We start from the raw sequence: 12,664 nt of genomic DNA on the forward strand, positions 1-12,664 counted from the left end.
AAGCACAATGATATCAATGACATAGGAACTAACTCCAATGCAACTCAAGCAAAATAATGCAGAATTAGCCAAAGTTAGAGCAGCTCACAAAGAAAGCAACTGGGTAGTCTAGGGTAGAGCCCTCCTTGAGAATTCCCAATCCAAACCAAAACCCAAATCTAACATAAACCAGATTTTTGAGATGTTTGTTTCTAATGCTTGGCATCCTAGCTCTACTAGCTGATTAGTAGGAATGTTTTCTTTTGCTGGACTGCAGATGGGGAAGTACATGGGGTATAAGCACTAGTACAAGAGACTGTCATCATGGAGAGAGAGAGAGAGAGAGAGAGAGAGAGAGAGAGAGAGAGAGAGAGAGAGATTGCACACAATGTCAGATCTCCAAATTTATTGCATAGAGACCGGAAGTTTCGAAGAGGAGATGGGATTTCTGGCTAGAGTGAGAGGGTCAGAATCATCTATTTTGTATCTCTCACGTCACTCATCCATAACCTAAGTGCACACTGTCTGCCCTGGATGAAGCTGCTTGTCATCTCATTATCTATGAAGAGGGTCCCTAGACTTATCCCAGCATGGACTGGTGTGATGACTCATTTGGTATCAGGGATGTATCTGCGTGTAGGCCAAAGAGCAACCTGCAAGAAGACGTGACCAGAGCCCTAGGGTTTGGTTTAACTTCAATTAAGGTTTAGCATGCTTTGTTTTAGACAAGGCTTTGCAAGGATGTTGCCACCATGACCTTCGACATCATCTCCTTAGGCCTTCAAGAAGACAGTTTTGTCTTCAAGGTCTCCCATGTGTTGGCTTGCATGGCACTATGGCAATGGAGCTATGATGATTAATCTGACAATTTTTTTGTCTTGTGTTCACAACAGCACTTCTGGCAGAAATCAAAGAAATCAATGGGAAAAAGAGGAAAGGTGATGAATTTATCATCTCTATTGCAGCTGGAAACATGAGGCCACTTCTCCCTGATCTTAAGTTAGAGTATCCAGAGCCTGGCGTGAATGAGGACCTTTATCAGATTATAAAGCATTCGGCTGATGAGATGTGCACGACTGCGGAGCAGTCAAAGAAAATCATGCGCCTCTGGAAAGCTTTCCTTGAACTATTTGGTGCACTTCATGGTGCAGAGGACACTGTAGAGATCACAAAACTCAAGCCAGTAAGATCTCAAGATAGTGTGTCAAACAACGGTGATGCTACTGCAAATGGGCACGGAAAGAGCTTAGCAATGGAAATGAGAACTGTTACACCTCTCACAGATGACAAATTTGAGGCTTCACGAATGGATGACTCTGCACCGATGGTCTTCCACGTTAATGAAATGAAGCAAGATGCTGACAGAAGCGTGAGTGGCTCAAGGAGAGAGAACAATACCTCAGATACAAAGGCTGATCTTGTGCCAATGGAGTGCTCCACAGACTTCATCACCCAAAATGGGTGTTTAGGAAGGGTAGAAAGAGAGGAAGGTGAGCTTTCACCCTCTCAAGAAGCGGAGGAAAAACATATTGGAACCTATGGTTCTCGAGACAGTCGTGTTCCTTTGGTAGGTAACGTAGCAGCAGGAAAGGTTTTTTATAAAGGTGTGGCTAAGCATTGTTTCAGCAATGGGACAGAAAAGCATGGAGGAGATGGTAGTCACGAGTGTGAAGGTGGACATAATGCAGATGTGGTTGATGATGATGAAGAAAGTGCACATCGAAGAAGTGAAGGTAGTGGGAATGGTGGTTCTGAAGCTGGTGAGGAGATGTCGTGTTCGGAGTCGGGAAATGCAGACGATTCATGTGAGGGTCACAAAGAGGTTGAAGATGAGGAAGAGCAGGGAATTAAGAATGGAAGTGCTGAAGGGATGGCTGATGCTGAAGGTGATGGAAGTTTTTTGGCAACTGCAGATAGGTTATTGCTAAGGTGCATGCCCCTTGCAGCTCACAACCCTTCGATTTCTCCTGATTCTGCATTAGAGAGGGACACCATGCTGTTTTATGGCAATGACAATATATATGTCCTATTGAGGCTGCATCAGGTAATACCCCTAACCTCACATGGCCCAGTTGGCATAGCCGATGGGTACTTGTCCTGTTTTTTTTTTGATATGGTGGTTGCAATCTTGAGCTGATCCTTTTTCTCCTGAACGTTTCCTGCAGGCACTTTATGAGCGCATACGTGCGGCTAAGATTCATGCAGCAGCAGCTGAAAGAAAACTGAAAACCACCAAGGATGATTCTTCTACTGAGCTGTATTTCAAGTATGCTGTGCTGCTACGCTTTGAAATAAGGCAATATCTGCAGCCATATTCTCATATTTGGTACTGATATAACCTTTATTTGGATGTCCAGATTTTTGCGGGCTCTTTATGGTCTTTTAGACGGAACTGCAGATAATGCCAAGTTTGAGGATGTCTGTAGGTCGATAGTTGGAACCCAGTCATATCTCCTCTTCACCTTGGATAAGCTGATTTTTAAGCTTGTCAAACAGGTAAAAACAATATGGCTAAGGTTTTTGAGAGGTAATGCAACGGTAGTCGTCCTGGTACTCAAGTGTTCTGTCCTTTTGTTTACAGCTCCAAGCTGTAGCATCTGATGAGATGGCAACCAAGTTACTTGCATTACATGCTTATGAGAAGTCGCATACTCCGGATGGTCTTGTAGATGCTGTTTATCATGCAAATGCTTCTGTGCTTTTGCATGATGAAAACGTTTACAGATTTGAATGGGTAAGGAGTCCTCAAGTGTGTAAATCGTATATTATATTTTGGTCTTTTTACGGCAGTTCAAGGGGCCTGTAGCATGCTGATTGTGTCTTTCTGCCATGCCTTTCTGTCAGAGATTGAAGCCTAGTCATCTCTTTATCCAGCTTATGGAGGGGGGTTTTGAGAGACAGGAAGTTTCTGCAAATGCTATGGAGTACACGTTTGCAAATTATCTTCATAATTTTTTGCTAACAGAACCTCTTGAAAAACGGGATGGGCATCCTATATTCTTGAGAAGGTACCTTCTCCTTGGAATGTTTTGTCAATGTTGTGAAATATAATCTTTCATTAAGAGCATTTTTGTCTCTTATAATCAGTGGAGTTGTGTTGTAAGACTTAACACTGATGCTGATGATTGCATCTCACCATTGGACAGAAATAAGCTTCATTATGCTGTAGATGATGAGCAGATGGCAATGGTCAAGGCTTTGAGGAATGTGTGTGTTGCAAATGGGCTGGAATACAAGATATCTTGCAACACCTATAAGGTAACTTGATCATATCTTCCATTTTGTTGTGGCAGACTGTCGCAGGCATTTAGAAAGTGCTTGAAATGATGGGCCAATTATGTCTCTCTCTCTCTCTCTCTCTCTCTTTTAGCTCAGCCCTATCAGTTTGGGCCTAGTGTTGATGGTGGTGCTGATGCATGGTGTTTTTTATGCTTTTAGATTTCGTACGTTTTAGACACACAAGATTTTCTCCACCGAAGGAAGAGGAAAAGAGGAAATAGTGACTGCGTCCATGTTGATAATGTCTTGAGCGAGGAGGTGCTTAAGTTCCGCAGATGGCTTGATGGCCATACGAGCCACAAAATGGGCAGGTAACTATTGAAAGTAGGGGTCTGCTGATGATTCTGCTTATCTAAACTGGTTCTTTGTAATCATATGATTCTTGTATTCCCTTTTCTTCTAGGCCGTTAATGCGTTGAAATTTAGAAACATTAGGATGGGAATGTAAACATGGACCGAGTTCTTGTAGATGGATAAAGCTGTCAAGTGTGTAATCTCTGTTTGGCGTAACCAGGGAATGTACATATATGTATATACATAAGTATACACTTACATCCACATGCATAATCTCTACACAAATGTGGGCTAGCAAAACCTAGAAAACGTTCATTGATATACAGAGATGACTCGATGAGGAAGAGGAACAAGCTCAAATAGTCTATGTAGAGTTTCATTTTGAAGAGATTTACCTAGCATCTCCAAGCTTTTAGACGTGTTTAGGATTATTTAGACTTGGATTTTAAAAATTGTGCACACACGTGCGTGTGCATACATGCACGAATGGGTTTGTGTGCGTGTGGCTTTTTGCAGAGTGGCAAGAGGTCTTACAAACGGCTATGATAATGCCTGTTGCTTTGAACAGGTAACATCTCAGAATTATCTGTTCTAAACAATTGTACACTAAAATTTGCGACGACATCGGACAAACTACCTGCTCAAATTACCTGACCCTGCAGCTCCAAGCGCTTGATCTGTGCCTCTGCTTGGTTATTTTTAGATGATTGACTTACACAAGTAACTTGCAGCATTCCGTGAGTGAAGTAAAATCCAAATCTGGACAATATACATGAAAATTTTCGCAAGCAGGAAACCTTTTCAAAGAGGATGGATTGAAGGATTATATCGTATCACTGGAATTCTGTGTCATAAGGGAAAAATTCACAAACTAAAAGATTACAGACTATGGTACTTGCAATCACCTGTAAGTGGATGTAGTAAGCCGGTCGCCATACTACGGTGATATGGTACTGGCAGCTCACTGCTGGATATTCCTCTTTTGTATAGAGATGTGGTAAGCAGGTTGCCATAGTAAGGTGATATGGTACTGGCAGCTCACTGATGGATATTTCTCTTTGTATAGAGATGTGGTAAGCAGGTTGCCATAGTAAGGTGATAGATAATCGTAAATGAGGAGTTTGATCTGAACCCTAAGTGTATGAGGCAATGATGATTTATATCTGAAAATACATCCTACTTGTAAAGAATATGTGACAGAAGACATCTGGAGTATCACCGTAAACCTTTTGTAACAAAGAATCACATGCGAAGATGGGTAGGGAAATGTATCATAGAGGTTACCAAAAACAAGAGTGAAGCAGTTGTGGCTTTGGTTGCAAGCTCATGAAGCATTGGGATTTCTAAAAATATGGTCTTCCCGAAGTATAGATGGTGAACCCTTTATGTGCCCATGGAGCATATTTATAATCAGTTATCTGCTTGGTCAATCCTCTAATTAGAGAATCTGGCTCCACATTCAGATGTCTCAAAACAGCTCTTGTATTGGGAGAGGCCAAGAGGTGAAGAAGACAAAGTAGAGCATGTTTGTTCACAAAGGGGCTGGGCCTCCTATGCAGAGTGATTGATGAGCTATGTGGCTTTCTACTTGCATAAACACAGAGTATTGCAACTGTACACTTACCATTCAAGCACCCTGCTACTTTCTTTCCAGGGATTGATGAGCAGTGTGAGTAGGAGACAATGTGAAGAGGAAATTAAAGTAAACGAATTTCTAAGATTGTGAGGAAAAGGTATTTAGAAGATACTGTTAGTAGATGGTATAATAAAAGATTAATTACGATTTTTTTGTCGAAACTCAATTTAAGCAAGATGTAGCCTCGTGTTGATTGTGTTCTTTGTGGATCCCTCTCTTCTTCTGATTCCTCACAATCGGTATCAGGGCTAAGTTAGTATCTCTCTCATTTCTCTAGCTATCTATCCAATCTATCCATATTAAGTGAAACCTTGTTACAGCCATAGCCCAAAGCTTTTCATTGTTTGTGTCCGAGCATGCAAAAAATCTTATTCTTTTCAAGGAGGATCTAATGAGCTTTGATGGGAGTTTTTTAAGTGACGGTTACCATTCTAACCTCTTACATGTATGTATGGTTTGATCGAGGGAGAAATTTGTATGTTTTCATGAGAACTTGAAATCTTGTTGGCTCCACTCCAAACTTTGGTTTCCATTCTATCTTGCTTCAAAGCAACTTTTGGTTGTGGAAGGCTCAAGGCTCTTTATGAAAAGCATCTACATCCACAGTAAATATATTGTTCTCTCTTGGATTTTTTACTAATTGAGTCCTTGTATTGGCGTTTTTTCTATTGTGGTGGATGCTCACACACAACCACATTTCTCTTACTATGGAGGATAGGTATAGGGATGGAGGTTGAGAGCGATGATAGGTTCTTTGTGTCTGATTGTCTTGTGTCGTTTAGCCTTGAGTCATCCCTAGTTAGGACTAATGTTTACCCAAGCCAGTCTGCTTCCTTCCATGTCACTAGATCGTTACGCTCAACCTTGAGTTTCTATAGAGTTGAGATATGGGGGGATCTTGTTGGCTCCACTCCAAACTTTGGTTTCCATTCTATCTTGCTTCAAAGCAACTTTTGTTTGTGGAATGCTTAAGGCTCTTTATGAAAAGCATCTACATCCACAGTAAATATATTGTTCTCTCTTGGATTTTTTACTAATTGAGTCCTTGTATTGGCGTTTTTTCTATTGTGGTGGATGCTCACACACGACCACATTTCTCTTACTATGGAGGATAGGGATAGGGATGGAGGTTGAGAGCGAAGATAGGTTCTTTGTGTCTGATTGTCTTGTGCTCCCTAGGTCGTTTAGCCTTGAGTCATCCCTAGTTAGGACTAATGTTTACCCAAGCCAGTTTGCTTTCTTCCATGTCACTAGATCGTTACGCTCAACCTTGAGTTTCTATAGAGTTGAGATATGGGGGGATATTTTCCAATTAGATTTGGTGGGGGAGAATGTTCCTACTAAGGACAGTTCCTAAAGATAGCTTTGTTGCCTCGAGCTTGAACTCCATGTCGTTCTAATACGTACCTTGGTGGGTGCGAGTGGCCTATTGAGCACCAAGTTTCATAAGACATAAGATTGTGACTAGCTCTAGTGTCAGCTAGAGCTAGCTTCTCTCTTGGTGCTTAAGAGGGGCCATGGAAAATCCGGGTCTTCCCCATACCATCGTCCCTAAACATGCTCTGATGGGGACCAAACTTTGCAAGCATGTGGGGGGGACCCACCCCCATATGCTTGCAAAGTTTGGTGATTTTAAACAAACAATATGGTGATGGTGATTTTCAACAAACAATATGATAGCCAAAGTGTTAAAAAATCAAAGGCAAACCAATAGTAGATAGGAACCGAACTGTCTCACGACATTCTAAACCCAACTCACGTACCACTTTCATCGGTGAACAACCAAATCCTTAGGACCTTATTCAACCCCAAGATGTGATGAGTTGACATCGAGGTGCCAAATGACTCCGTCGATAAGAGCTCTTGGGAGTCATTAGCCTGTTATCCCCAGCATACCTTTGATCTATTGAGTGAGAGCCCTTCCACACGGGACTCCTGGATCACTATGGCCGACCCTCGTCTCTATCCGACAAGTAAGTCTTATAGTCAGGCAGGCTTATACCATTATGCTCACAAGCTGTCAGAATATTAGCTTGAGCCTACCTTCGCACACCTCCGTTACTCTTTGGGAGGCATCCCCAAATAAACTACCCACCTGTTGTTTGGTGTGTAATGTGTTGTTGAAATCATAAAAGCACGATGCGTCTCCATCGATGCTACAGCCTAAACAACATGAACATGCTTGAGGTAAAGGCGGCTAGCCACGTTTGCACGTAAAACAAGTGTCGTGGTAGATATTGACATATGGCACAAGCACCTAGATAACAACAATATTGTGCTCATTGCTAGTGCCATAGAAACCATGACGCATCTTATTGCTGGTACTAGGAAAATGCGGCACCACAACCTATACTCTCGGTGTAAAAGCAACCACTAGCTCTACCACCCATACCAAATGCTTCTCAATCGACTCATTGAGAGCTCTCTCTTAACCCGTTTGGCAAGGAGCATTCTAGTGTAACAATGGAGTGAGGACGTGCCGGATCAGCTAGCACACCCACATAGGAAGTTGTAGATTGCAGTTCTAAGAAAAAACCCAACGATATATATACTTCGGCAAGGCTAAGGAAGCTGTTGGCTTGAACATCGTATCGTTGTTGCCAAGGACTAGCCTAGAGCTTAGCTTCATTTTTTTGTCCATTCAGGGATCACCCAATATTGCGTAATGTTGGTCACACTCCAAAAAACATACGGATTTGGAGCAATTGGTTGTGTTTATGTATTGCTTTTGATTTTAAATTGTGGGCATTCTAAGTTCATCTATTCATATTTTGGTGATTTACATGAAATTGGAGTCAAAGAAGAGACTTAGATTTCATCGATTTTATCCAAGAATTAGCTTAGCGATTGTGATTAGGAGTGGAATTCACTCCAAAAACATGAGCATTGACCTCCATTAGGTTGGATTAAAGTAAAATTGTCAATTTTTGTTCATGCATTTCATAGTTTTTTAGAATTTATTCATGCATAGTTAAAATTGGTAGTAGAAGCATGAAAAATCATTTAAAAGCAATATAAAAGTATTTAATTAGTTGTATCACAACCATTAATTAGAATTAAGAATACTAATTACACACCATCAAGTCTAAAAAATCATGAAACCACCAAAAATCGAGTCAAAGCAGCTCTCGAGTAAGAGATGTGAGCTCATAGTCCCATGTAAAAAGACGTGAATATGGACACGTGAGCTGCTTGGAGACGTGAGCCATGAGCCTGGACATGTGAGCTGTGAGACTGACGTGAGCCTTGAGATTGACGTGAGCCGTGAGACTGATGTGAGCTATGAGACTAGAGACGTGAGTTGTAAGCTTGGACACGCGAGCTGTGAGACTGGAGACGTGATCCGTGAGCTTGGACATGTGAATCTTTAGACATGAGCTTATAGATGTGAGCATGGATATAGGTATATCTAATATAGTACGGACCACCTATTATAGCATATAAAGACTCGTATGGACACACCTGCCCGTGTTTTTGGAAGATTTTCTTGTGATACAATCTATACCAGAGCTAGAACTTTTAAAGAAAAATCTTGTCCTTCATTTTTATTGGAGAATAAAGTACACTTATTACCCAATACCAATCTTGTCATCATAAGTCTAGTTCGTAGATGTTTACGCTATAGATAGGCCTACTTCATACCAGGGAAGTATGTGAACCGACTTTATTAAAAAAAGAAGAAGTGTGAGCTTATATACGAAGTGCACCTAGATATGTAAGCTTGTAGATGTGAGCCTAGACACGTGAGTCTAGAGATATGAACCTGTATACATGAGTTCAGACATGTGAATCTACATACGCGAGCTTGGAGACGTGAGTCTAGAGGCGTGAATCTGGGTATGTTTGATAGAGTGAAATCTTCCCCCCTTAATCGGAGTACGCCGATTCCTCCCCGAACCGTACGAGATAGTTACCTATCATACGGCTCTCTAACTCCACTTATTGGGTTGTTCTGCTTCCAATTGATGGTAGTACCCGAGATCTGCGGAATGAACCCCCGCTCGGGTGATATACGAGCCTAGTAGCCAAACAAATGTTGAAATTTGATGTGACATGAGAGCTAGAGAGAATGTGATGAGAGAATGAGAATTATTTCACATGTAAGAGAAAAGCTAAGTTGTACTCTCCTCATATAAAAGAGGACATTTCAAGCAATGCAAACATATCACTTACACATACCTCAAGCCTTTTTTGAGTACAAGTTTTCATCTTGTAACCTAACTGAACTTGAGTCTAAGGGCAAGCATCAAGATGGATAGAGTTTAAGAACCTGGACAATCAGTGCGGCTAGCTGAGGAAGAGTGAGATCACATACAAGTATAGCTGGTGCAGATAAGAAGGCCAGATAGTAAAGAGCTTTAGCTCAACTCAAAGGTGCAGACATAGCAAGAAGTTGAGGCCATAGTAGTAGCCACAACAATCGGAGGCAACCAATAAGCAAGTGAAGTGTGACAGTAGTAGCGGAATACCAAGGCGGCCGTGCAAGTAGTTGAGCAACGGACGACTAGAATAGAGAAAGTGCAGAAGGAAGCCGATTTTTTGGTAAGTCATTATTGTAAGCACAAAAGAAGAAGGTGCAGCCAAGCAAGCAGTTTAGCAGAGCAGGCGGCCGCGTCAGCAAGGAGTGACTGTTTGTGAAGGCCTATTGCGCAGACCGATAGGCAGAGAAATAACACCATCACTAGTAGCGCAGTAGAAAGTAAAGAACGCTGTGAAGAAGACGACCTGATGGATGTGGGTCCAAAATAGCAACGAGGGAAGACACTGTACATGCTGTCAGCTCTGCTGGTGCTGTTTGCAGAGAGGGAGAGGCGACCATCTTCAAAGCTCATCGGCGACTTGCAGAGGCAACGAGCCATTTTTTTTTGTTGGTTTTTTTCATGTGGATGAAAATTGATGATCCTATTAAAACCTTATCCTTGGTGCATAACTCAAAAACACACACTAACACATATTGTATGCCAAAACGTTGCATTAATGATTGCACGATTGATGGAATATTCTCTGAATTGGGCACTATCACCATCCACATGCATGCCTGCATAAGCATGACATTAATGCAATCTTCTTCAATAATTTTTTTTCACAAAAAAAATTTACAACCATTGTACATGCAGCTGCCAATATGAGCATGCAAAATTCTCTCAAGTGTGTAAAAGCAACCAAAATGAGCACGCTAGTTTGTGTGAAAGAGAAGAATGTAACTTGTGTAAAAATGCCGCAATCACATGAGTGTGTGAGCGTATGTGTGAAAACCATAAATAATAAAAAAATACCTCTAGCTCCAAAACTATCCTCTAAAAAACATTGTATGTTATATCCTTTGGCATCGATGATGTAGCCAAGGTAGAAGAAATAGCAAAATTTGTAACCCTATTCTTAGAAGAGACCTCTAGACCTCAAAGATAGGTCGAGTCTCTATCAAGGGGGAGACCTCACTCTTAGAGATGACCTCTACGCCTTAAAGATAGGTCAAGTCACCATCAAGGAGGGGTGTTGAGATTTGAGGTGACATGAGAGCTAGAGAGAATGTGATGAGAGAATGAGAATTATCCCACATGCAAGAGAAAAGCCAAGTTGTACTCTCCTCATATAAAAGGGAGACATTTCAAGCAATGCAAACATATCACTTGCATAACATCTCAAGTCTTTTTATGAGTACAAGTTTCCACATCTTGTAACCTAATTGAACTTGAGTCTAATCTTAATTAGCACACACTCACACAATGAGTTTTCTTCATTTCTATCCACCTTAGATTAGTGGTCATTAGTGTAGTCTGATTAGTTTGTGATTAGGTAAATGTCTTGTTATTAGGAAGTTGTTTAGGAGAGCTCGATCCATACTTTTAACAACCAAAACATCAACTTTATAAAAAAAATCTCTCCAAAACTATTTTTAGATCTATCTTGAAGAAAAAATTAAAAAATATACTTTATTAAATAAAAAAACCTTGTTTGAAACCATTCTTAAACCTGATCCAAAAGCACCTTGGACCTTTGATGCAAATCCAATTTGTACTCATTGAAGTCATGAAGCTTTAGTACAGATTGACACACGTGCCACTTTAAGATTCTCAAAACTACTTTGACATTCTAGTGAGACCACTGGAATGTTAGCTTCTTCTTGAGATGAGAAGTAAGCAGTGTAGCTATCTTGGCATAGTCTTTCACAAAGATTTGAAACCACCATGTTAAACACAAGAAGCTTCGAATATCCCTAATTGACTTGGGAGTAGGCCATTTAACCATAGCTTACTAGTCCTTAGCAGGGTCTAGAGTTAACGCTTCCTTTGGAACTATATGACCAAGATTGTTAAACCCTTGCTAGAGACCTCTGTGGTGTCGATGTCAACCACCGTTGTATCATTTTCACCTCTCATACCTTCTCTCCTCTCTCACACCTAATCTCTCTCTGTCTGTCTCTCTCTCTCTCTCTCTCTCCATCGCCTATGTATCACATATTACACCTCCATTATGGTACTAGTTGGAGCTAGACATATTTGCATTGCATTCTTGTATACCCTACGCATATAGGTTGCATATTGAGCCTCTAGCAGTAGTGCTCTATCCATCACACCCCCCCACTAGCTCAGTACTTTCATACGTTATTTCATGTTCATTTTGTCCTTTTTTTTCTGGACATCCAGAAGACAATGACAGTTGTACATTCATTTGTCTCATAGGTCGAGTTCGGCCTCTAGTAGACGTTAATACAGCTTTCTTTCTTTCTCTCTCTCTTTCTCTTTGGGCTTGGGTGTGAGGACATTTGCTCTCTCCTTTATAAACTCTTCATTCTCTCTCTCTCTCTCTCTCTCTCTCTCTCTCTCACACACACACACACACACACACACAACATAACACAACACAACACAACACATATATGTGACACAAGTCACTATTATATTAAATTTTTTATCTACTATAAAATTTAATGATTCAAACTTAAAAAATAGACTTAGAAGGCCTAAATATGGTTAAATCGATTGTAAACATTGGTATCAAGAGCACTTAGAAGCCATCACTAGTGCATGCTTTTGAGAGATTCCCATACCTTTTTTTAACATACATAAGTCATCATTATATTGCAAACTTTTTTTTCAAGTGTAGAATTTTAGATGTTTGACTTCAAAAATGGACTCAAAAGGCCCAAAAATGGTAAAAACGGTTGTACACGAGTATCTTTCGATGAGTTATATATTGAAAAAAGTATGAGAAGTGTTTAGAAGCCAGTGGATGCACCGGCTTCTAACATGAGAGCTTCTGAGGGCTTCCTAGCCTTTTTTTTCAATATTTGAAATCTATAAAATTTATTGAAAGATACCCAAGTTTGCAGTTGTTTATATCATATTTAGGCATTTTGAGTCCATTTTTGATATAAAAAATCTAAAATTTTGCACTTGGAAAAAGTTTGTAATATAATGATGACTTATGTGTATTGTGTGAGTTTTCCTTTTGAAAAAAGGTCTAAAGTATTCC

At 40.6% G+C, this 12,664-nt stretch overlaps 1 protein-coding gene across 2 annotated transcripts in view; it reads left to right on the forward strand.

Moving 5' to 3' along the window:
* The window catches only part of LOC147610776 (paired amphipathic helix protein Sin3-like 4), a 34,368-nt gene extending 29,019 nt beyond the window's left edge, over nt 1-5,349 (forward strand). For both annotated transcript variants that reach the window (XM_086785256.1, XM_086785257.1), the window contains exons 14-21: nt 873-2,023; nt 2,145-2,245; nt 2,337-2,475; nt 2,561-2,713; nt 2,824-2,987; nt 3,126-3,237; nt 3,418-3,569; nt 4,121-5,349. In XM_086785256.1, the coding sequence (XP_086641382.1) occupies nt 873-2,023; nt 2,145-2,245; nt 2,337-2,475; nt 2,561-2,713; nt 2,824-2,987; nt 3,126-3,237; nt 3,418-3,569; nt 4,121-4,124 (1,976 nt within the window). In that variant the 3' untranslated portion in view covers nt 4,125-5,349. The remainder of the gene's footprint in view (nt 1-872; nt 2,024-2,144; nt 2,246-2,336; nt 2,476-2,560; nt 2,714-2,823; nt 2,988-3,125; nt 3,238-3,417; nt 3,570-4,120) is intronic.
* Nucleotides 5,350-12,664: the final 7,315 nt, after the last annotated feature.

This window comes from Cibotium barometz, chromosome 48 (genome assembly GCF_041138505.1).
Source record: "Cibotium barometz isolate CiBa-2024 chromosome 48, ASM4113850v1, whole genome shotgun sequence".
Taxonomy (NCBI): domain Eukaryota; kingdom Viridiplantae; phylum Streptophyta; class Polypodiopsida; order Cyatheales; family Cibotiaceae; genus Cibotium; species Cibotium barometz.